Genomic DNA, 22,049 nt, shown 5'->3' on the forward strand with positions numbered 1-22,049 from the left:
TGTTCGCTGAAACTGTCCGCTGAAAGCCCACACACGAGCGGACTGTCCGCCGAAACACTGTTCAGCGGACAAAGTTGGGCGAACAGTCCCCGCGTGTGTACGCGGCCATACAGTTTCAGCAAACAGTCCGCTCAAAATTAGCATGGACGGACTTGCCCACACACGACGAACGAACAGTTTGCTGAAACCGTGCGCGATGACGTGAACGGCACGTACGACGGGACGGAAAATACAACGTCCTATACACTGCATTATAACTTTCGGCGTGTAAATCCTTTCTGAGCATGCGCGGAACTTAGTTTGACGAACAAGCCTACACACGAGGGGACTGTTCGCTGAAACAAAGTTTCAGCGGACAGTTTTTCGGAATTTCCGAAAAACCTTGTTCAGCGGACTGTTCGCTGAAACTGTCCGCTGAAAGCCCACACACGAGCGGACTGTCCGCCGAAACACTGTTCAGCGGACAAAGTTGGGCGAACAGTCCCCGCGTGTGTACGCGGCCATACAGTTTCAGCAAACAGTCCGCTCAAAATTAGCATGGACGGACTTGCCCACACACGACGAACGAACAGTTTGCTGAAACCGTGCGCGATGACGTGAACGGCACGTACGACGGGACGGAAAATACAACGTCCTATACACTGCATTATAACTTTCGGCGTGTAAATCCTTTCTGAGCATGCGCGGAACTTAGTTTGACGAACAAGCCTACACACGAGGGGACTGTTCGCTGAAACAAAGTTTCAGCGGACAGTTTTACGGAATTTCCGAAAAACCTTGTTCAGCGGACTGTTCGCTGAAACTGTCCGCTGAAAGCCCACACACGAGCGGACTGTCCGCCGAAACACTGTTCAGCGGAACAGAGTTGGGCGAACAGTCCCCGCGTGTGTACGCGGCCTTAGAGGTTGAATCTGGTAAATGTCATCAGACTCGGAGATCAATTTTTTTTTTCAAACAGAATTGTAATATATTATTTGCTGGCCATACAAAAACAATGTCTTTCTTCAAAAAAATAAATAAATAATTTTAAGAACGTTCGTTCGATTTTCTAATCGTAAGTGGGATCAGACCGATTGTTCGTTTCCAACCACAGTGACAGGAAAATTTAGAAATAATAGAAAACTTCTTGGTGAAAAGAATTTTCAGACCGTGTATGTGGTTTTCGTTCAGAAATGACATTCATTTTAAAACCGAATGTTAAAAACAAGTGAAAATTTCAAACAACGTTCTTTCATTCAGCGAATGTACAAAAAGATTTTTCGTATGAATATTCTCGGCTGAAAATTGATCCGTCTGGCCAGCATGCTGTGCATTTTGATTTTTGTGCACGTGATTTTGCTGCAATTTGCGTTTTTGCATTTTTTTATGGCTTTATTTTGGACAATTTGTTGGGCAGATCAAAAAACACAAATTGCTGCAAAAACGCACTACATGCTTTTCTGCAGCTTCTCCATTGAAGTATATTGAAACAAAAATACACAGTTTTGCATTGAAAAAAGTCATTGACTCTTTCCAAATACGCAGTAGCTGAAGAAAAGCACCAAAAAACACATAGGTGTGAACAAGGCCTAAGTTGTTTAGTAACATATAATGAGGTTAAAAAATTAGCCCTTTATAGTACAAAAAAACAGCAAACTGAAAATATTACTTTCACTGTTGCACAGTAAAAAAAAAATTAACCCCTTACAGTAGCGATTATTTGCTCTTTTTGTACTATAAAGGGCTAATTTTAGTTTCTCTAACACCATTATGTTACTGGCCGATTAATCGATTATGAAAATAGTGATCGGTTAATTTCATAATCGATTAGTTGTCAATTAATCAATTAGTTGTTTCAACTTTAGACTTGTGGTATGTGCAAACACAAGTGCCAGACCAATGGTTAGAAGAGTCCAAAAGTGCTTCAGTTGTTCATAAATGACCATACAGCAACTAGTGCTGTTAGGGACAAACGCCCCCTCCCCTTTCATATTAGGGCTTAGTGATGTTTTCATACGTTTGAATGAACATATGGAAGTGGATGCCAGATACATTTTAGGCTTAATGTACACGGGACATTTTAAAACCTCAAACAATTTAATTTGACAGATAGTAAACAACGTTTAAAAACGTTAGTTTAGCTGCGTTTTGCATTTATTGAACGAAATGCAGCTAAGTACGAGTTACCGCATTTGGCATTTCAAATACGTCTGAACATCCTTCCTGAATGCATTTTTTTTTTTTGCTTTCCAAAAAAATGCTTCTAAACTCAACTGCCTAGAAACGACTATAAACGACCATGCGTACATGTACTGCTAACATAACATAGAGGAGAGTTCAGGAGCAGCTGAAAAAACGCCCAACTGCTCTTAACCCCCCTAGCGGTAATCCCGAGTCTGGCTCGGGTTAGGAATTTACTGATAGAAGCGGTAACCCCGAGCCAGACTCGGGATCGCTTCGCTGGATGCAGGGAGGACACAGGGAGACTTACTTACCTTGTCCCCTGGATCCAGCGATGTCCCCCGCGCTGTGTGATTGAGCTGTCCTCCGCTCGATTCACAGTGCCGAATGCCGCCGAGCTCCGTTCCCTGCGACGTTACGGCGCACGGGAGCGGAGAACGGCGGCAAATTCAAAAAAGTAAAAATACGCAAAACACACACAGCACTGTAATCTTACAGATTACAGTGCTGTATTAAAAAATACACACCCCCTTTGTCCCTAGTGGCCTGTGCCGTGCCCTGCATGCACTTTTATATTATAAATACTGTTTTTTCTGCCTGGAATTTGGAGATTGTCCATAGCAACCAAAAAGTGTCCCTTTTTCAGTGTTTTTGGATTTGATTACATTATTGAATCATTTTTATTATTCTTGATTATATTATAAACTTTATCATACCCGGGATGTCTGCTAGACTCTGGTTTGAACAGATTTAAGAGAGTTATTCCTAAGAATTACAGGACTACAAAATAAAACGCCAGATTTCCATGCAAAATAATTGTACCGCTTTCAGCACCTAAAACCGGACTGAATCATACCGCCAGGGAGGTTAAACATCCACTTACCAGCAGCAGTGTACATGAAGCCTTAGGCTTATTGCTTGAAAGGGAATCAGATGGGGCATAATTCTGCCAGCCACCCCAGTCCGACAACCCACAACAAGCAATTAGTATGCATTCAGGCTAGGTTCACCCCTCTGCAGCGATTGCTGCTGGACCGCACCTGTTTCCGCAGCTGCAACCACCTGCACAGGAAAATGTGCTGCCATTCAGGAAATGCGAGAGGGTGGCATTAATCCTATTGGCATCCCCACGCATTGGAAATGGCAGTGCGGCTTCCCGTACTGAGAACTGCACTGGACTTGTAGTTTTCATGCGGGAAGTGTTTTCAAAAATGGAACAGCAACTTTTTTCCTGCGCTTTTCAGGAGGCACAGCAGCCCATAAAAATGCAGAGCTGCACAAGTGTGAACCTGGGGTAAGCTAAAGGATGCTGTTTACTGCATCATTTATTAAAAATGCTGATGCACCCAAAACTACCGCCTCTCCCAAAAACAAGCCTGGTTGCTGGACTCTCTTTCCAGCACTGATTCTCTCCCTGATTTCCTCTGGTTGTCTGTTGGTGGAGCTGGTTGTTCCAGAGCATCCAGTGGATATACTTGGCAGAAAAGGAGGGCCTTGTTTTCTTTTGTGGCCTCTTTGATGCAATCACAGTGACCACAAGGCACAGAGTTCTCTCATTGGCTCTGTGCTTTTTGGTCTTTGTGCTTTTTGCCTGTAATCTAATGACTGCTCCATCACAGGGATTGTGAGCGTGCCTTTTTTCCGTGGTCGCCATTTCATGGTCAGGGGAGTTAAATTATTATTATTTTTTATTTATTTTTTTTAGCCATTAGCAAGTTATTTAAACAACACTTTTTATTACCGCTTAAATGATTGAACTATCTGGTTACCTATACCAAGCAGTGAGAATTCAACATACAACAGTGGCATTTCTTTTGAGTGTTTGCTGTGGGTTACTGCAGGTTTCAGGTCGCCTTAGTAAATAAGCTTTTATTGTTCTGTACAAGGTGCCTTTACCCCAAAACTATTTCATTTATATTTTCAAGTGCTGTCAAATCCCAGTTGGCACTTTTTAATTTATGTAATTGTTTTTACAGTTTGCAATTTAATTTGTCACATTTATTGGCAACGAGTGCTGTCAAAACATTCAGTTTTGAAATATGTAATTTTAAGCGTTAGTTTGATGATCACTTTCTTATATTACCAAAGAATCCAACATCTGTGTGATAATTCTTTTTTCTTTTTGTTATTTGTTGATAGGATGAGATCATTCACGATGAACACTGCTCAGCATGCAAACGTGGCAATAACTTGCAGCCCTGTGGAACCTGCCCAAGAGCTTACCATCTAGACTGCTTAGACTCACCTGTGAAAATAGCACCCAAGGGGGTCTGGATGTGTCCTAAGTGCCAGCAAAAGGTGAGAAGCAGCGAACCAAACTCTGCTGTTAACTGTAGTTTCACTTTATTCAAAGCTGAAATTTCGGATAAGCAAACATTGGCTTGGTACAAGAAGCATGTGTATTCTTACTTGAATCTTGGTGTGCTTTGTGTATTTCTTCCAGATCTGTACCATAAGCCAGTGTGAAAATTGACCTCTGTGCAGGAGCTTCCTGTAATAAAGGCCGGTAACTGCTGCACTGTGTGCTTGTGCAGGGTGACTGGTCCAGTATGCAATAATATCTGGGTTTGTAAAGGCATTTGGTATACACAAAAGAGATTTGTGACTATTGAGGAATATTTTTAAATGCAAGTTTATGTGTCTAAAATTCAGCTTTAAAAAGGTAATTTCAGTAACTTACAAGCCTACCTGAACAAACCCCTGAGTTACAATATGCAGCAACAGTACATTTTTTGTGCTTGATGTTGGATGCTAATAGAGGTTCCTGGACCTTGGAACTCTAATGCCGCGTACACACGATTGGAATTCTCGTCGGAAAAAGCTCTGATGGTTTTCCCGACGGAATTCCGCTCAAGCTGTCTTGCCTACACACGGTCACACCAAATTCCGATCGTTTAGAACGCGGTGACGTACAACACGTACGACGGGACTAGAAAAAGGAAGTTCAATAGCCAGTAGCCAATAGCTTCCGTCTCGTAGTTGAATCTGAGCATTTGTGATTTTTTGCATGTCGGAATTGCATACACACGATCGGAATTTCCGATAGATAGTTTTTCCGTCTGGAAAATTGGGAACATGCTATCAATTTTTGGCTGGTAGAAATTCGAACAGCTAAATTCCGATGGAGCATACACACGGTCGCATTTTCCGATGAAAAGCTCTCATCGGCCTTTTTCTGGCCGGAATTGCGATCGTGTGTATGCGGCATTAGAATTTCCAATGACTCGGGCTACACACTGTTATTGGGAATTAGTTAAAGCGGTTCTTCACCCTAAAGGGGAAGTTCCGCTAATCTGATCCCTCTCCCCCTTCGGTGCCACAATCGGCACCTTTCAGGGGGGAGGGGGGTGCAGTTACCTGGATAATCCAGGTATCTGCACCCACTTCCGGGCAGACCGCCGCAGACCCCCTCAGACGCCCCGCCCCCCCGTTGTGTTCTGGGAAACACACAGTTCTCAGAGACACAGCGGGGGACCATAAGAGATGCGCAGCGCGACTCGCGCATGCGCAGTAGGGAACCGGGCAGTGAAGCTGTAATGCTTCACTTCCCGATTCCCTGACAGAGGATGGCGGCGGGGGCAGCAGCGAGATGAGCGATCGCTCGTCATCTGCCGCCGACATCGCTGGACCCTGGGACAGGTAAGTGTGATTTTATTAAAAGTCAGCAGCTGCAATATTAGTAGCTGCTGGCTTTTAATATATTTTTTTTTAGGTGCAGAACCGCTTTAAATCATGGTAAAGGTGGACCTTACAGTACAAGTTTGCCTCAGTAACTTAATCGTATGTCAAAATATACAATAGCATGAAGTAAATTTTAATATTCAGCAGTAAAAAGAAGTTTACATTTTTATACTGCTTACCCTTGGGCTCCAGGCCAGTGTTTTTGAATAAGCTGGGATGATGTCATCAGTATGCTGCAGGCAGGAGGAGGCATTTCTTCAGTTTCCTCTCCCCAGTGATTAAACTGCAATATTATAACTTTGTAGAAATTCACAACAAAAAGTCTGCAGCAAGGGCTCATCGAAACAGACAGGTAACAGTGTCTTGAGGGTCCATGCACACTGGCTTAAAATAACCCGCTTCTACAGGAGTTTTGTGTTTTGCCTGTACAGGAGAAGCAGCTCAGTGTTATCCTAAGTGTCCATGCACATTAGGACACTTAGAGCCATATTGTAAGCTTAGTAATTAGAGGCAGAAAAATAAAACCCTTCTTGTTTGCGTTTTTGAGAGGGGTTTATTGGCAGAAAAAAATGCTGAGTGCTCCTAAGTTCTCTTAAAAGCTCCTAAACTCCCGTACAAAATGTGTACTAAATGAGTGTGCTTTTTTTTTTTTTTTTAAGACCAGTTTGTATAGATCCAGGTTCAGGTACTCACTGATGCATTTCTCAGTGGAGCCTCTTTGTCATATTTATTCCCCATTAAAGTTGCTTTTCTGCAAGAGGTTTCAATAGAATAATCAGACAAGAAGTTCATAGGAGCTGTTTTAGAGATTTAAATACCTAGGTTGTTGTTATAATAAATCACTTTTATCTCCCTTACTCACAGCGGAAGAGCAACTAACGCTCAGACTCCAGTACCAAATACCTTCATAGACCAGAGCCAGACAAACAGATGCTCCCACTCCATTATTCAGATGGTCTTGTTGGCTAAAATGGTACAAAGCAGTAATTTTTTTTCTCTGACCATAAGTAGCAGCACTTCAGTGGATTTGTGGGAATCATAGAACACTCACAATCGGTTAGCTATGGCCACCTAGTGCTAAGTATGCAGAAGATGGTCACAAGGAGCTGCTTTAGGCATAATACAGAGTGACATGGATGATTAATATATATCCTTGAAGGGTTCATTGTGTATCACTACTGGCTTCATGGAGGGAAAGGTACATTTCAGGAAAAGTTAAACCAAGCCCTCACATAATGAAACACACTTGTAGAATTAAACATATAGATGTTTTGTGGTATATTGGGCCTTCAGACTGTTAAATCCTTCTTGTTGATGTAAACCCGGTATCACTGTTCAAAAGCGCTTTAACCAGTTGTGGACTCTGGGCATTCTGTACGCAGAAAAAAAAAAATAATGCGTTGGGCATCAGTATTATGCCCTGTTTTTCTTCTCCACTGCTGCTTCCTCCCTTCACAGAACGGTCGAAAGTTGATCTGTAAATACACCAGCTGTAGGTGCATTTTCAAACACCAGACAGAGAAATACAAAGTAACATTCTTACTGTCTACTCTGTTGCATTCATCTGCAGATTAAAGGGTGAATCCACACTATGCAAGCCGGGAAATTGCAGTGCAATCAGAGCGGTCATCGCTCTGGCCGCTCTGCGTTAGGGAGCAGTGTGATGTTGGGAGTCAACGCGTTGCACTGCTCCCTTTTTTTTTGTTTGTTTTGTACAAGCTTTATTTGTAGTGTACAAAACTTACATGTCACTCACTGCAATGTCGGACGGCGTGCTGTGCTGCCTGACATTACAGTGTGGTTCGATGCGCTGCTATAAAATGCATCATGTCAGCATATTATCGCAGCATTAGACTGTATTGCAGTCAATGGGACACATAGAAAACCATTTTTCCTGTGTGTCCCTGTGGTAAAATGTCTGTCACCGCACATAGTGTGAATTGACCCAAAGGGATGAGCTACCACCTGCATATCTTGTCAGATAAAACAACCTGACATGGGAAATAAGTGTTTTTTTTTTTTTTTATATCATCCCAAAATAACACCTTATTAACTGCTAAAGGAGCAGGAGAAGAAGCTTTTTTTTTTATCTTAATACATTTTATGTATTAAGATACAAAACCTTTTGTGTGTAGCAGCACCCCCCCCCCCCAGGACCCCCTAATTACTTACCTGAGCCCCATCTCTCTTCAGCGATCACCACAAACATCTAAGCTGTCCGTAACACTCCTCCTGATTGGCTGAGACACAGCAGCAGTGCCATTGGCTCCGGCGCCTGTCAATCAGTCAGCCAGTCCGGGGAAATAGGGGGCGGGCCTGGTTAGGGCTCTGTGTCTGAATGGACGCACGGAGCAGTGACTCAGTTCCAATGCCCCCATAGGAAGCTGTTGACTGTGGGGGCACTCAATAGGAGGGAGGGGCCAGGAGCAGCAAAGAGGGACCCGAGAAGAGGAGGATCCAGACTGCTCTGTGCAAAACCTGTACAGAGGAGGTAAGTATAACATGTTTGTTTTTTTTGTTTTTTTAAACAAGACTTTACAATCACTTTAAGTTATCCTAATCAGCCCTAATAAACATCTTCTCTTCGCTATTATTTCTTTTTTTTTATTATTTCAATATTTCTAAGCATTAACATCTCGCCTTTTTTCTTTTCTTTTTTTTTTTAGTTTCTATTTGTTTTGTTTTTTTTACTGTCTTAAAAAAGGTAAACTGTAAAAAAAAACATCCTTTAATTTATGCAATGCTTTGTACCAGAATGATAATTTCAAATTTAAATCAGCGCAAACTATAGTATGATATATATATATACTTTTTAGCTGTGTCCATGATTTTAAATACTTACTGCACTAATGATGTCAAAGTTTAACACACGTATCCTAAAAACATTTACAAGCTTTTTTTTTTTTTTTTTTTTTTCAGTTATTGCAGTGTGTGATTTTTTTTTTGTGACATTTAAATAGAGTTCTATTTTTTTGCAAATGCACTTCTGCTCCTTTTTTTTTTTTTTTTTTTCTGCTTGTTTTGAAATAATATGTCTAATTTTTACTCTGGTCTTTCCTTGACGACCCTTAGGTATTAAAGAAGGAGACAGTGCCATGGAGTGGAGCTGTTGCTATCGTCCAGTCCTATGTAACACATAAATCAGGTATGGTCCTTACTATTATGACTGATAGTGATGCAGCATGGTGTGAGAGAAGCTGTGTTATAAGCTGCCTTTAACTTTGATACATTTACTGGTGACTGTGAAAGGGATACACTTGTAAGGTTAGTGCTTGTGTGGCATTGAGCTCAGATCTCTGGTATAAAACATGAAGTTTACCATAATAAACTGCATTATCGTAGTCGCTAAGTCACCTGTACTACCTAACTATGGCACCATAAGTCTAACATAGTGGCCCCTCAGATTTTGTACACGTGCTTAGTAGAACAATAAAAACCGGTCCCCAACACTTAATGCCTGGTACACAAACCAGGTTTTCATATTTTAATTTTTTTCATTCAACCCAGCAGGCAGAAGCAAAACACAATTGAGGAGCTCGGAAGGAGCCCTAACTATCCCATATTAGTACAGCAATCTCCCTGCTGAGCTATTGTGTTCTGACAGGGGACTGTAAATCCCCCCCCGACCAGAACACACTGGTCAGCGCTGATCGGATGCTGGTTTTCTAGTAAGCTCACTCGACAGAAGCCCACTCGGCTGGTGTACACGCAGCCCGAATGTAGGCCGATCTCTGTTGAACCCCTTGATACCAGCCAATATTCGAACCCCGTGTGTACCAGGCTTAATCTAGCTCAAGTTTGCTTAGAACTGAATTTCATCCTTAACTTCACGTGATTGTAAAGTCTGTTTTTTTTATTTTTATAAAATTAACAAACATGTTATACTTGCCTCCTCTGTGCAGTGGATTTGCACAGAGCAGCCCAGATCCTCCTCTTCTTGGGTCCATCTTCTGTGCTCCTGGCCCCTCCGTCCTGTCGAGTGCCCCCACAGCAAGCAGCTTGCTATGGGGGCCCCTGAGCCGAGTCACAGCTCCCTGTGTCCATTCAGACACTGAGCTGCGGCCCGCCTCCTCTCCCGATTGGCTGACTGACTTTGACAGCAGTGGGAGCCAGTGGCGCTGCTGCTGTGTCTCAGCCAATCAGGAGGGAGAGCCCCGAGCGGCTGAGAAACTTGTGGACATTGCTGGACAGAGATGGGGCTGTGGTAAGTATTGGGGGTGCTGGGGCAGCTGCTGCACACAGAAGGCTTCTAACTTTATAACTCCTTTCCATTGTGCAACAGTTGTACAGGCTCCTCTCCTGTACTAAAATTGCTTACTCTGATTTCACTGCACACAGAGGCTTTTTACAATTTGTGTTAGAATCTGCAGCAAGTTAAGGCAACTCAAGTTCCTCCACACTGAACTGATCAAATCATAATTTTATGGCGCTGACTAGAACAACAAACTGTTGAAAATGCACAGTTGTTTAAATGGTCTTTGTATTCTGTAGCAGTGGCGTAACTAGAACCTTCATGACCCCGATGCAAGAAACCATGATGGGCCCCCCTGAACCCCAGCCAGGGCCCTTCCCTCCAAGTCTGAAGGTAGAACTCCAGGGCGTGGTCACAGGTATGACCTTTGTGAGCCCTGTAGTTCCACCACTGGTATCAGTAGTATTTTTTTTTTTTTTTTTTTTCAATTTTTAGGTGCCCCATTGGGGGACTGTCCCTAGGCAGGATGGGGTCCCTGTCCCCAGAAGAGATGAGGTCCTTTTCTCCAGGGCAGATGAAGTTACTGCCCCAGGGAGGTGGGGGGTCCCTGTCCCCAGGGGGAGATGGAGGGGGTATGTAATGGTGTGTGGGGGATGGGGTCCTCTCACTCACCATGACCAAGCTGTAGGCCATGCACTCATCCATGTTGGCCTTGGCTCCATCCAGTGTGCTGGACAAGCGATCAGCATATCTTCCAGAAAGGCCTTTCATCATCTGTGTATGACAGGGGAGGAGGGGGGCTGGCAGACAAGCCTGCAGTGTCCTCCGGAGAGCCGGCTCTCATAGGGCTGCACTGCATCTGTGTGCTTAAAGTTTGTTTACCCGGGAGAAGTATGCAGTGCAGTGTGGGCCGGACTCAGGGGGGGGCAGTACTCTTGCTGGGGAGAACAGACATCGCACTGAGCGGCAATGCATGGAGCAGGAGAGGGATACTCTGAGTAGCCGGCCGAGGACACAGGTCACGCGGGGAATGCACAACTAAAGAGCAGCCAGTACGATACTCGAGCATGGAGCTCTGCTAGTCATCCTCCATCTCCAGCCGCCCATGTGCATGGTGCACTGGTACCCCTAGCTGCCTATGCTGCTGCCGGCCATATGTAGAGGGGGCTGCATGGGCCCCCTGCATCACAGGGCCCAGTTGCGGTCGCGACTGCTGCACCCCCTATAGTTATGCCCCTGTTCTGTAGCATTAACAGTACCCTTCACTAAAAACAACATTTGGAGGGGTGTCTAGAAACTTTTGGTCACAGAGTAAATGTGATGGTTGGTTGTCCACAAACTTTTGCCCATATAGTGTCCATGCATCGGAACTAACAGAAAACCCAAGGTTTCTATTATGTACACAGCTTTTTCATGATGCCACTCGGACATATGTGTCTAAAATTTGCCGCAATCGCCTATATACTCCTGCTCCTTTGTTTGCCTTTTTTCATCTATTGCTAATCTCCTGCAAATCTCCTTTACAGCACAGTTAAACTGTATTTGTGGTAGGCAGCTGACCCTCTGTGTTTTTTTTCCAGTGAAAGAAGAGGAAAAAAGAAAGTTATTGAAGAAAGGCAATGAGTTAAAGAATGAACAGAGACAGCTAGAAGATCAAGAGAGACTTCTGAGAGAAGCTATAAAGGTAATGTTTTCAATAACTTGGAAATTTTGATTGAATCCTCTAACCTTATTGTAGTTTATTTTATATTTATTTTACACATTTATATACAGTAGTAGTGACAATTATTCCACTGCACTCTACAAGAAAACCATAAACCCTTTTCATCTGCGCCAGACAACAAAAAGACCAAAAAGAGCTTAAAATGTTATGCATCGCACACACACCCAGTGATAGTTATACACACACACAAGGAAACTTTGGGAGAAAGGCAGTTTAAATATTTCCAAAGCCCAAAGTTTTTTTTCTACCCCTTGGGAAGATTTACCCTCTCTATCTGCTCTTTTGTCTATTGTCACTGGTACAAAAATGATGGGAAATCCAAAATTTTATTTTAACTGCAACAGAACATGAGAGGGAGTTTTCCACTGGGGACACTTTTTTGGTAACAGACAGAGGGTCAGGGGTTATGCAGCCTCATAGGTCAGTCAGAAGAGAATGAAAACTCCTCGTAGATGCTTTAACCAGTGCTCGGGCAGACACTGATAGAAGTTTTAGGACTATATGCTATATACTGCTGATGATAAAAGGTATTTAGTAGTTTATATTTACTAAAATAATTAAATTTTCATGTTCTGTGTACTGTGGAAGACCAGATATATTGAATGCAGGCTCCTGGGTTTAGTAACACTTTGCATAGGATGCACTAAGGTGAAACAACACTGTTTACAACCCCTTTAAACTTTTAAACTACTCTCCTAAAACTCACAAAATAGCTAAAACCAATAGTCACTACTCTGTGCTCCTACTCTTGGACCTCTGCTGCCTTTGATACACTTGACTACCCCTTCCTCCTCAAAAATTCAATGCCTTTCCTCTCTTTGACTGTACTCTTCTTGGGTCATACTACCTATCCCACCACACCTTCAGTGTCACTTACAGTTCTGCCTCCTCCACTCCTCTTCCTTTATCCATTGTGGTCCCTCAAGTTTCTGTTCTTGGACCTCTCCTATGTTCCATCTACACCTCCCCTCTGGGTCAGCCTTCTATGGCTTTTAGTACCATTTCTACGCTAATGACACCCACATCTATCCCTCTACCTCTCAGCTCACTCCATCAGTCTCCCTCATGAATCACTAATTTACTAAACAGACATATCAGTCTGGATGTCACACCACTTCCTCAAATTCAACCTGTACAAAACTGAGCTCATAATATTTCCTTCCCCTGACTTCTCAGTCAAAATCAGTGGCACAACCATCAACCCATCCCCGCATGCCAGGATGCTAGGTGTTATCCTCGACTCTGAACTCTCCTTTCAGTCCCACATCCAATCAAATCCAATTACTTTTCAAAGCTTGCCACCTCAATCTCCATCATCTCCAATACACGCCCCTTCCTAATCAATGACACCACAAAGCTCCTAATTCACTCCCTGGTTATCTCTTGGCCTAGACTACTGCAACTGCCTCCTCATTGGCTTACCTTTGCATAGGCTATTCCCCCTTAAGTCCATCATGAATACTGCCAGACTCCTCCACCTAACCAACTGTCTTGTGTCTGCCACCCCCTCTGCTGATCCTCCACTGGCTTCCGCTCACCTAACAAATAAAAATTTGCCTCCAGGGCTTCTCTCGAGCCTCTCCAATCCTCTGGAACTCCTTACCCCAATCTGTCCGACTATCTCCTACTCTGTCCACTTTTTGGCGATCCCTAAAAAACCCTCCCATTAGAGAAGTCTCCACTGCCCCCGCTTAATAACTGTACTTTTATTTTTGCCATCAGCTCAACCCGCATAGTCATTACCTTTTTGTAATAACCTTGACCCTCCCTTTTAGATTGTAAGCTCTAACGAGCAGGGTCCTCTGATTCTTCCTGTATTGAATTGTATTGTTACTGTACTGATTGCCCTCATGTTGTCAAGTGCTGTGCAAACTGTTGGTGCTATATAAATCCTGTATAATAATAGTAATAATCAAAGGTAGACCTTTTACAATATTGTGTTTTACACTTTAAATGACACTGGTGTTTCTTCAAGTAAAATATAGTATGTGCAGAACACTGTACATTCCCATTAAGGAATCATGCTAATCATAGGTTATGGTACTTTGGAGCAGTTAGCACTCTTGTTTCCGAGCTACCGTATTTATCGGCGTATAACACGCGCCGGCGTATAACATGCACCCCAAGTTTAGGAGGGAATTTTAAGGAAAAAAACTTTCAGGAGGGAAGTTTAAGGGAAAAAAAAAACTTACATTTATATGCCCATCAGTGTCATCTGCAGCCTTGTCCACCATTGCAGCCTTGTCCACCATTGCAGCCTTATGCAGCCTTGTCCACCATTGCAGCCTTATGCAGCCTTGTCCACCATTGCAGCCTTATGCAGCCTTGTCCACCATTGCAACCTTATGCAGCCTTGTCCACCATTGCAGCCTTATGCAGCCTTGTCCATCAGTGCAGTCTTGTCCCCCATTGCAGCCTTGTCCACCATTGCAGCCTTATGCAGCCTTGTCCACCAGTGCAGCCTTATGCAGCCTTGTCCACCAGTGCAGTCTTGTCCCCCATTGCAGCCTTATGCAGTCTTGTCCCCCATTGCAGCCTTATGCAGTCTTGTCCCCCATTGCAGCCGTGTCTATTTTATTTTTAAAAAATGCCGCCGGCTTTTCTCAGGCAGCTTTCGGCCGTTCTCTGAAGCTTTCGGCCGCCGAGAAGAGCCGAAGGCGGCCGGAAGCTTATGGCCGCCGAGAAGAGCCGAAGGCGGCCGAAAGCTTCCGAGAATGGCCGAAGGCAGCCGAAAGCCGCCGAGAACAGCCGAAGGCGGCCGAAAGCTGCCAAGAAGAGCCGAAGGCGGCTGAAAGTCGCCTTGAAGAGCCGAAGGCAGCTGAAAGCCGCCCAGAGGCTCAGAATTTCGGGGGATCGGCGTAAAACACGTACCCACGATTTTCCCCTGCTTTTAAGGGGAAAAAAGTGCGTGTTATACGCCGATAAATATGGTATATGTTCCGACAAACTAACAGTCCTAAAAGCAACATGGAGTTTGCATATATTTCCTGTGTGTGCTTCCATCATCACAGGCTATTCGGTAGATTAGGATATCTGTAATTATAGGAATTTAGTCAGCAGTATGACTACCAAGTTTGAAATATCTGCCACATGGCAACCTTTGATTTATTATCCATGCAAAAGTTTCACGCTTGACTGGGGTGTACATTGAAAATGTAAACGCTTATTCAGACCAGTGTCGACAGTACCAAATTTCCTGAATACAGAGCACTGCACATTCAGTTATCACATACCAGTCCAATCTGCGATTATTCATTCATAAACTGAGTTTTCTTATCACGTTTTTAACAATAAGCAACATATTGTATTCTCTCCCTGTCACAGAAATGCTTAGAGCTGAAGAATAGCTTGCTGGCACAGCAGAGAGGAACTCAGTCATCACTGGAACGCCTCAAAAGTCTCATTAGACTGATACAAAACGAACAGATGCTTCAGGTTACCATGACAACCACGACCACCTCCTCCTCCTCATCCTTGCTAACTGTCCCCTGGATCAAACCCTCCGCCGCCACCCCTGCTTTACACAAAGGCCTGCAGCAGCCTCAGACCAACAACTGACACAGCCAGATGGAACAATAACTTTAAGCAAATTTTGCCAAGAAGGAATACACGAGAATAACAAAAAAATGAAAGGACTGCCTGTCATTTTGTACTCTACAAGTACACGCTCATCAAAAGAACTCGCAAACACATTAACGTGGGTTGTGACAACGGCAATAGCGAAGAGACCAAGGCGTGCTACGCTACATGCCAACACCTTCAGTGCTTATGAGTTTCTTCATTTTACTTTTTTTGGCCTTAATTACTTATGGATTGTTATAATGAAAAAAAGCAGAAAAGAAAAACTAAGCGAAAAAAGGGCCAAACTAAAGCAAGAGGCATGGGGAAAGTTGGGTCTTGCTTAAATCAGTTCAGCTTTTTGGTCTTATGTCAGAAGACTGAAATATGGTAGTTAGTACAAATGGGGCTTCAGGACTGTATTTGGGGGTTGTGGATAGATAATGGAAAAATTAAGAGTAGTTTTTCTTTCGGACTCCAAATAGCCCTTTGACGTGAAAATTGCCACATGTATTCAGGTTCATTGTCTAAGGGGCTTCTTTTTTAAAACAAATAAGGGGTAATGTTAGGAACTACTCCGAGCCTTCAAACAAAAAAGATATGATTTTTTTCCAGTATTAATACAGCTGATATATTAAGAGAAAACTGTATAAACTTAGCGTTTCTAGTGGGATATCGAAGTATTTTCATGCCGATGCTTGTGTATACGCTCGACTATTTATCAAAAAATGACTGTACAATTCCTTAACTTCATTAAGGTTCTTTATACTTATTTTGTTATCGATGTCTGTCATGCAGCTTTTTGTTCTTTCATTTCCTTCTTTGAAAGATATAAGACAAAGTGAGTAACTTTGCTAGAGCGACTTATTTTACATTTTGGTAAAGAAGAATTTTTTGCTCTTTTTTATTTTTTAAACAGATATTTTTATTTCTCTTTTTTTTTTCTTTCTTTTGCCAGCACAGACAATATGCCAAAAAAAACCTTAACCTTTTTTGTACTGCATTTTTATTGTAAAATATGTAATGTGAATGGAACAATATGCGTTTTTATTTTAAGCTGCAGAAGAATCTGCTTTATGGTACAGGAGATTTAAAGAAAAACTGCCTCTAGTGGAGTTTTACATATCTGATATAGCATTTTGTTTTGAATTATAGTTTTTTTTGTTTTGTTTTTTAGTTTTTGATTATTACAGAAGGGGGATTGTGAGGGCAGGGGAGTCGGTCACATTATTTTTAAAGGTACAGCTTCTAAAGCGATCCATTTGCTGTATATTCATTAGCTAGTCTTCCTGATGCAACAGTTGTCAGCCAAGCCTAGCACCTCATTAGGCCACAGGATTGTCAGTGGGTCACTAGACAACGGATCACCTTTAATTGCAACATGCATTTCCTGTTTTCTTGATCGGCAGGAAAATTGCTTATTGAAGTCAAGAATCTAAATTAATCTGCACCTTTTAGAAATGTATTTTGTTGAGACCATTTATTTTTACACCTACAGATTTAATCTATGCTGTACTGAAGGATAATTTGTCACTTTTGAAATACTTATTCATCAGTAAGCCTGGTTGAGGTGTTGACATTGTAATTTACTTGCCAAAACTGATTTCTCAGAACCACCTGAGCTGATGTTCAGGGACGAGCTGAGCCTGTGGTGTCCGTTTCAATACATTCCTCCTTATAACTGCTCTGCATCATTCTTACTTTTAGCCTCTCTTATGTTATCTAGCAGAAGTATTTCCTCCTCGGTACATGAATTATCGCTAAGCCTGTCTGCACTTTAAAAAGGACTGTGAAATATGTGCCCATAAAAAAGGCAAACGTAGCCCAGAGGACTAGGCAAACGTTTTGTCTTTAGGCTCACTTGTCAATAGGCTGATCATCTCCTTGCTACTGACTTAGTATGCCATGTTCTGCACTGTCACTATGTGGAGGCAGCCATCTTGGTAGGGGCAGGGGTTTGCTTCCTCATGCCATAGCTGATTATTCTTGGATGAACATATAAAAGAGAAGTTTTTTTTTTTTTTTTTTTTAATCATACCTTTTTAGGTGGATGCAGAATTCGATCGAGGCTGCATCTGTCCCCGGCGAGCTCTAAAACTGAGAACAGGGCGATCAAACACGGCTGATCACTCATTTCTCAGAGCTCCCTAAGCACTGTCAGTCACTGGCTCTCTGCTCAACCCCCCCCCCCCTTCACTGGAGCGTTGGGCTATGGAGGGGTGGGAACGGCTGGCTCAGCCTCGCAGCGGGGCAGGGTTGTGGGTGGATCCCGCTGTTTGCTGAAAAAGGGGCATAGGAATGCAGAACAAACTGCACTCCTGTGACCCACAGAAGTACAGCCAAACAAACTTTGGCTGTACTTCTCCTTTAAACAACAGGAAGAGAGGTTTAGCAAACACAGATCCACAGAGTGAATGAAGCAGAAGCAAGGGAGATCATTACACTGCAGGCCCTTGGGTAAAACTTCTTCTCTAGCCAGGAAAATAGTGCTTAACAGTCAGACAATAATGCCTTAGACCTGGCACTGGAGATATACAGCTATGAGGCTAAAGACACAGGAGTACCCAAAAGTCTACTCTAAGCCCTTGTACACGCGGTCGGACATTCCGATGGACAATGTCCGATAGGACCGTGTTATCAGATAATCCGACAGTGTGTGGGCTCCATCAGACTGTTTCCATCGGAGTATCCGACGGACCAAGTTTTCCAGCTGGGCTATAAAATTTTCCGACAACATGATCCGATCGGACTTTGTCCGATCATGTGTAGAGAATTCCGATCAGACAAAGTGCCACGCATGCTCAGATCAAATTCCTAGACCAAAGCTATTGGCTACTAGCCTGAACGTAGTCCCGTCCTAACGAAATAACGTCATCACCTTAAGTACGATCGGATTTTCTGACAACTTTGTCCGACTGTGTGTATGCAACAGTTTCGGACAAAATCTGTCTGACAAAATCCGATGGATTTGGTTGTCGGAATGTCCGACCGTGTGTACAAGGGCTAAGATATTTAATCTTCACCTTTTAAGTTCAGGTCCACTTTAAATCTGCCTTTCTCAACTATTAGAAACCCCTGCTAAAATCTATTACATCTACAACTCACAGTACAACAGAGTGATCAGTAGCTTTAGAACATTTTTATAAAATAGAATAAACATTGTGACATACATTGAGTTTTTAAAACACAGAATAGATCATTTGTCAACACTTTAAATGACATTTATTTTGTAAAAAATCATTACAAATGGAACCAAACAATAGTAATGGCTGTAAAAGTTACAAAGTCAGTGAAAATTGTAGTGTGTTCATACACTAGTGGTCAGTGAAAAGGGTCCTTTTCATTAATTTTCAGTGGAAAGGTATCCACTAGAAACCCTTGGGGGAACCCAAGGATTTCATCAACCCCCTTCTTGAGAAATCCTTGCTTTAAGCGATATCTGGCAGAGGAAGGGCACAAGGGATCATTACACTGCAGGCCCTTGGGTAAAACTTCTTCTCTAGCCAGGAAAATAGTGCTTAACAGTCAGACAATAATGCCTTAGACCTGGCACTGGAGATATACAGCTATGAGGCTAAAGACACAGGAGTACCCAAAAGTCTACTCTAAGCTCTCTACTCTAAGAGTTTACAAGGAAGAATGATATGGAATAGAGATATGTCAGAGGGATTTTTTAAATGGACACTGCAGACCTGCTGTACAGGCAACTATTTATCCAGCTTTTTGGCAGCTCCAGCACAACTATTGCCAACATTATAAGTGTAATCACTTGTCTGGTTGATGAATAGGGCATTTTAAAAGCGATGGATTGGATACTTTTTAAAGGAGCTCTCCGCTTTCAGAAAATAAGTGTATCTAAGGCCTCCAATGTAACAACAGAGAATAAATCTTATTTCCCATTCCTAGTTTCTTTCTCAGTGATATGATCTTGGTGTTTATCAGCAATGCCACTGCAGGTAAAATTTATTTTCTGTATGTCCTTTTAGTTATGATGGTGCTGTGCGAGTCCTCACAGGGAACAAACCATGAGCATCCTTTAAAGTATGGGTGCTCAACCTGTGGCCCTCCCGCTGTTGCGAAACTACAAGTTCCATCATGCTTTAGCCTTCGGGAATCATGCTTGTAACTGTCAGACTTGCAATGCCTCATTGGCCTTGTAGTTCCGCAACAGCTGGAAAGCCACAGGTTGAGCACCCATGGATAAAGTGTATGTAAAGACAAAACTCTTTTTGGGGGGGGGGGATATTTTAGATTCTTCTTTAAGGAGTTTTACAGTTTAAGGTAAGGGGAACTTGTGCTTTAAAACTTCAAACCCCCAGTCATACAGCAGAGTGCTCCCTTCTCACAACCCAACATAAACATTTGGCCATTCATTTAAATGTAGATTTGCCCTGAGTGACGGTATATTTGGCCAGACCTACTGCCACTCACCTGCTGTGGCACTGCTCCTTATGCAGCAAAAAACAAAAGATCAGAGAAGGAAGGGAGGGACTTCTTAGTGTTCCTATAAGAAAGGGTATCTCATATAACTTTGGGATTAAAGTTGAACACTCATTTAAGGCTTTGGCTGCCCAGTGAACTCAGTTTAATCAGTGTTAGAAATTCTTTTCTTTATTTTTTTTTGTTTTTTTTTTTTAACGGAGCAGTTATGAAGTATCAGTTCACTCAAAGCTAATATTCTGTGTGGGAAGTTGCAGGTAAGATTCCCCCACTGACTTCTTAAATCTCTCAATCAGTCCAGCACCAAAAAAACTGAATTTTAATTCAAGACCTTTCCCTGTATTCATTTAATTTTATGCTACTAACGTACAGCTGGAGAAGTGAGCCTCCTTGGTCATAAAAAACAAGAAAATAAAACGGCAATATCCCTGTTGTACAGTCCCCCATAGATTTAAGAAGTCAGTAAATAATAAGTTATAGCAGTGTCCATCCATAATTCAAATGTCAGTTTTGGGTGGAATGGTATGTACATTTGTACCTGAGGTTTCCTCAATCATCCCAGCAGCATGTTCCACTTGTACGTTTATTTTTTCTACTGTTGTAGTACTTGACGCTAACATATATGCTTCAAAAACAGCCTGCTTGTGAAAGTATCACTCTGATCTCATATTGAGAGGAAAATTTAACATGACAATACGGCCGCACAGAGCAGCTCAGTCACACATCCGCATATCACACAGTTGTGAATGTCTTATGAAATGGGACTTTGGTGGTCAGTCACTAATAACGGGGCCCCCGCCACCATTTTCACAACTCCGGGAGAAACTGTGCAGTACTATACAAATCTATTTTAATACACTTAACAATGGGTTGACCAAGATTTTTATATTCTTTTACTGATGAACAAATAAAAAAACAGACTTGACATAAAGATAAAATAAACACAGTTGTTATACATTGGTTATTTTACACCAATTATGCATTCAGATAATGGCTTGCAATGTAGTTTTTTAGGTTAAAAAGTTTTTTTTTAAGTTATTTTATTCTTGAATAAAATTTAAAATGTGCAGCTAGAAAATGTAAGGGGAATATATGAAGAAATGTATTGGACTGTTAAAAGTAGTCTTATTTATTTTGTTTTACTTTAAGGGGACAGTCCATTTAGTGTGCATAGAAAAAAAAAGTGTTTGTCCTAAATATGCCAATGTAGTTTTACTTATCTATGATGCATTAAAACTTGATTGACAATTTCCTTGTCAGTATTGAGATGTATTAATGGTAGTATGTTAAATTGATGTTGTTTTTCAAAGATTTTATTTAGCTTTTTTGAACGTGTTTCATCAAGCTCCTGCCCACAGCTGTTTGGCCCAGCAATGACTTTGGTTTGCACCAAACCCAAGCTGATTACTAGCCAGGAAAAGAAAATCTGCTTTGTTAACTGCCTATTGCTGTACTACAAATTGTGCTGAGGTGTAAGTGAGATTAAGGCCAGCCGTACACAGTTCAAATGAGTGCAAATTTCTTTCCTGAAACCTCTAAGGCCAGCCATAGATGGTTCAAATCATTAATGGTCAGGCTGAATGTACCAAGTTGATCAAACAATCAATTTAAAGTGGTTGTAAAGTAATTTTTTGACTTTTACCTACAGGAAAGCTTATAATAAGGCTTGCCTGTAGGTAAAAAAAAATCTCCTAAACCTGTATGGTTTAGGAGATATTCCCCTCGCAAAGCGCCGCTGACTGCAGCGGCGCATGCACACAGGGGATTCCCGGCTGGAAGCCCAGCAGACACAGGACCCTGCCGAGAAGAAATCTCCCGTGCGCATGTGTGGAAGAAACGCCGAGGGAACATGTCAGCTCCCTCGGCGTGAATCGGGCCAGATGTCGGAGCCTCGTTCTAAGGTATTTCATAATGAGCTAGTATGCGGTGCATACTAGCTCATTATGCCTTTTCCTTTGCAGGTGAGAAAGGAAAAAAAATTCAGCGGGTTTACAACCGCTTTAAGTATAATCAGCCTGCCAGATTCGCTTTTGCCACTGCTATAGCCCCTAGCGATAATCACTTTCTTCTCCTGGAAGGGACGGCTTTCCGTGGGTGCCTGCCAAAATCAGACTGAACAACCTGCATTATTTCTCATTGTAAAGCATTTCTGCTCTCTGTGTGAGCCTCTTCTTTCCTCAGAGTGCAGTGACTTTTCTGCAGTCTACATTTTCTGTGTAACCAATGTAAATATGTACACTAATGAGTGAGAAATCACATCTCTGACCATTGTGTGTGCACGTAATAATCTACTAA

The 22,049-nt window shown here is 42.4% G+C and overlaps 1 protein-coding gene across 3 annotated transcripts in view; it reads left to right on the forward strand.

The window, feature by feature from the left end:
• The window catches only part of PHF21B (PHD finger protein 21B), a 185,152-nt gene extending 164,150 nt beyond the window's left edge, over nucleotides 1-21,002 (forward strand). For all 3 annotated transcript variants that reach the window (XM_077469366.1, XM_077469368.1, XM_077469367.1), the window contains 4 exons: nucleotides 4,300-4,458; nucleotides 8,914-8,986; nucleotides 11,614-11,717; nucleotides 15,081-21,002. In XM_077469366.1, coding sequence (XP_077325492.1) covers nucleotides 4,300-4,458; nucleotides 8,914-8,986; nucleotides 11,614-11,717; nucleotides 15,081-15,314 — 570 coding nt within the window. In that variant the 3' untranslated portion in view covers nucleotides 15,315-21,002. The remainder of the gene's footprint in view (nucleotides 1-4,299; nucleotides 4,459-8,913; nucleotides 8,987-11,613; nucleotides 11,718-15,080) is intronic.
• The last annotated feature ends 1,047 nt before the right edge of the window (nucleotides 21,003-22,049 follow it).

This window comes from Lithobates pipiens, unplaced genomic scaffold (genome assembly GCF_037356315.1).
Source record: "Lithobates pipiens isolate NorthernLeopardFrog02 unplaced genomic scaffold, aLitPip1_a1.2 Scaffold_8, whole genome shotgun sequence".
Taxonomy (NCBI): Eukaryota; Metazoa; Chordata; class Amphibia; order Anura; family Ranidae; genus Lithobates; species Lithobates pipiens.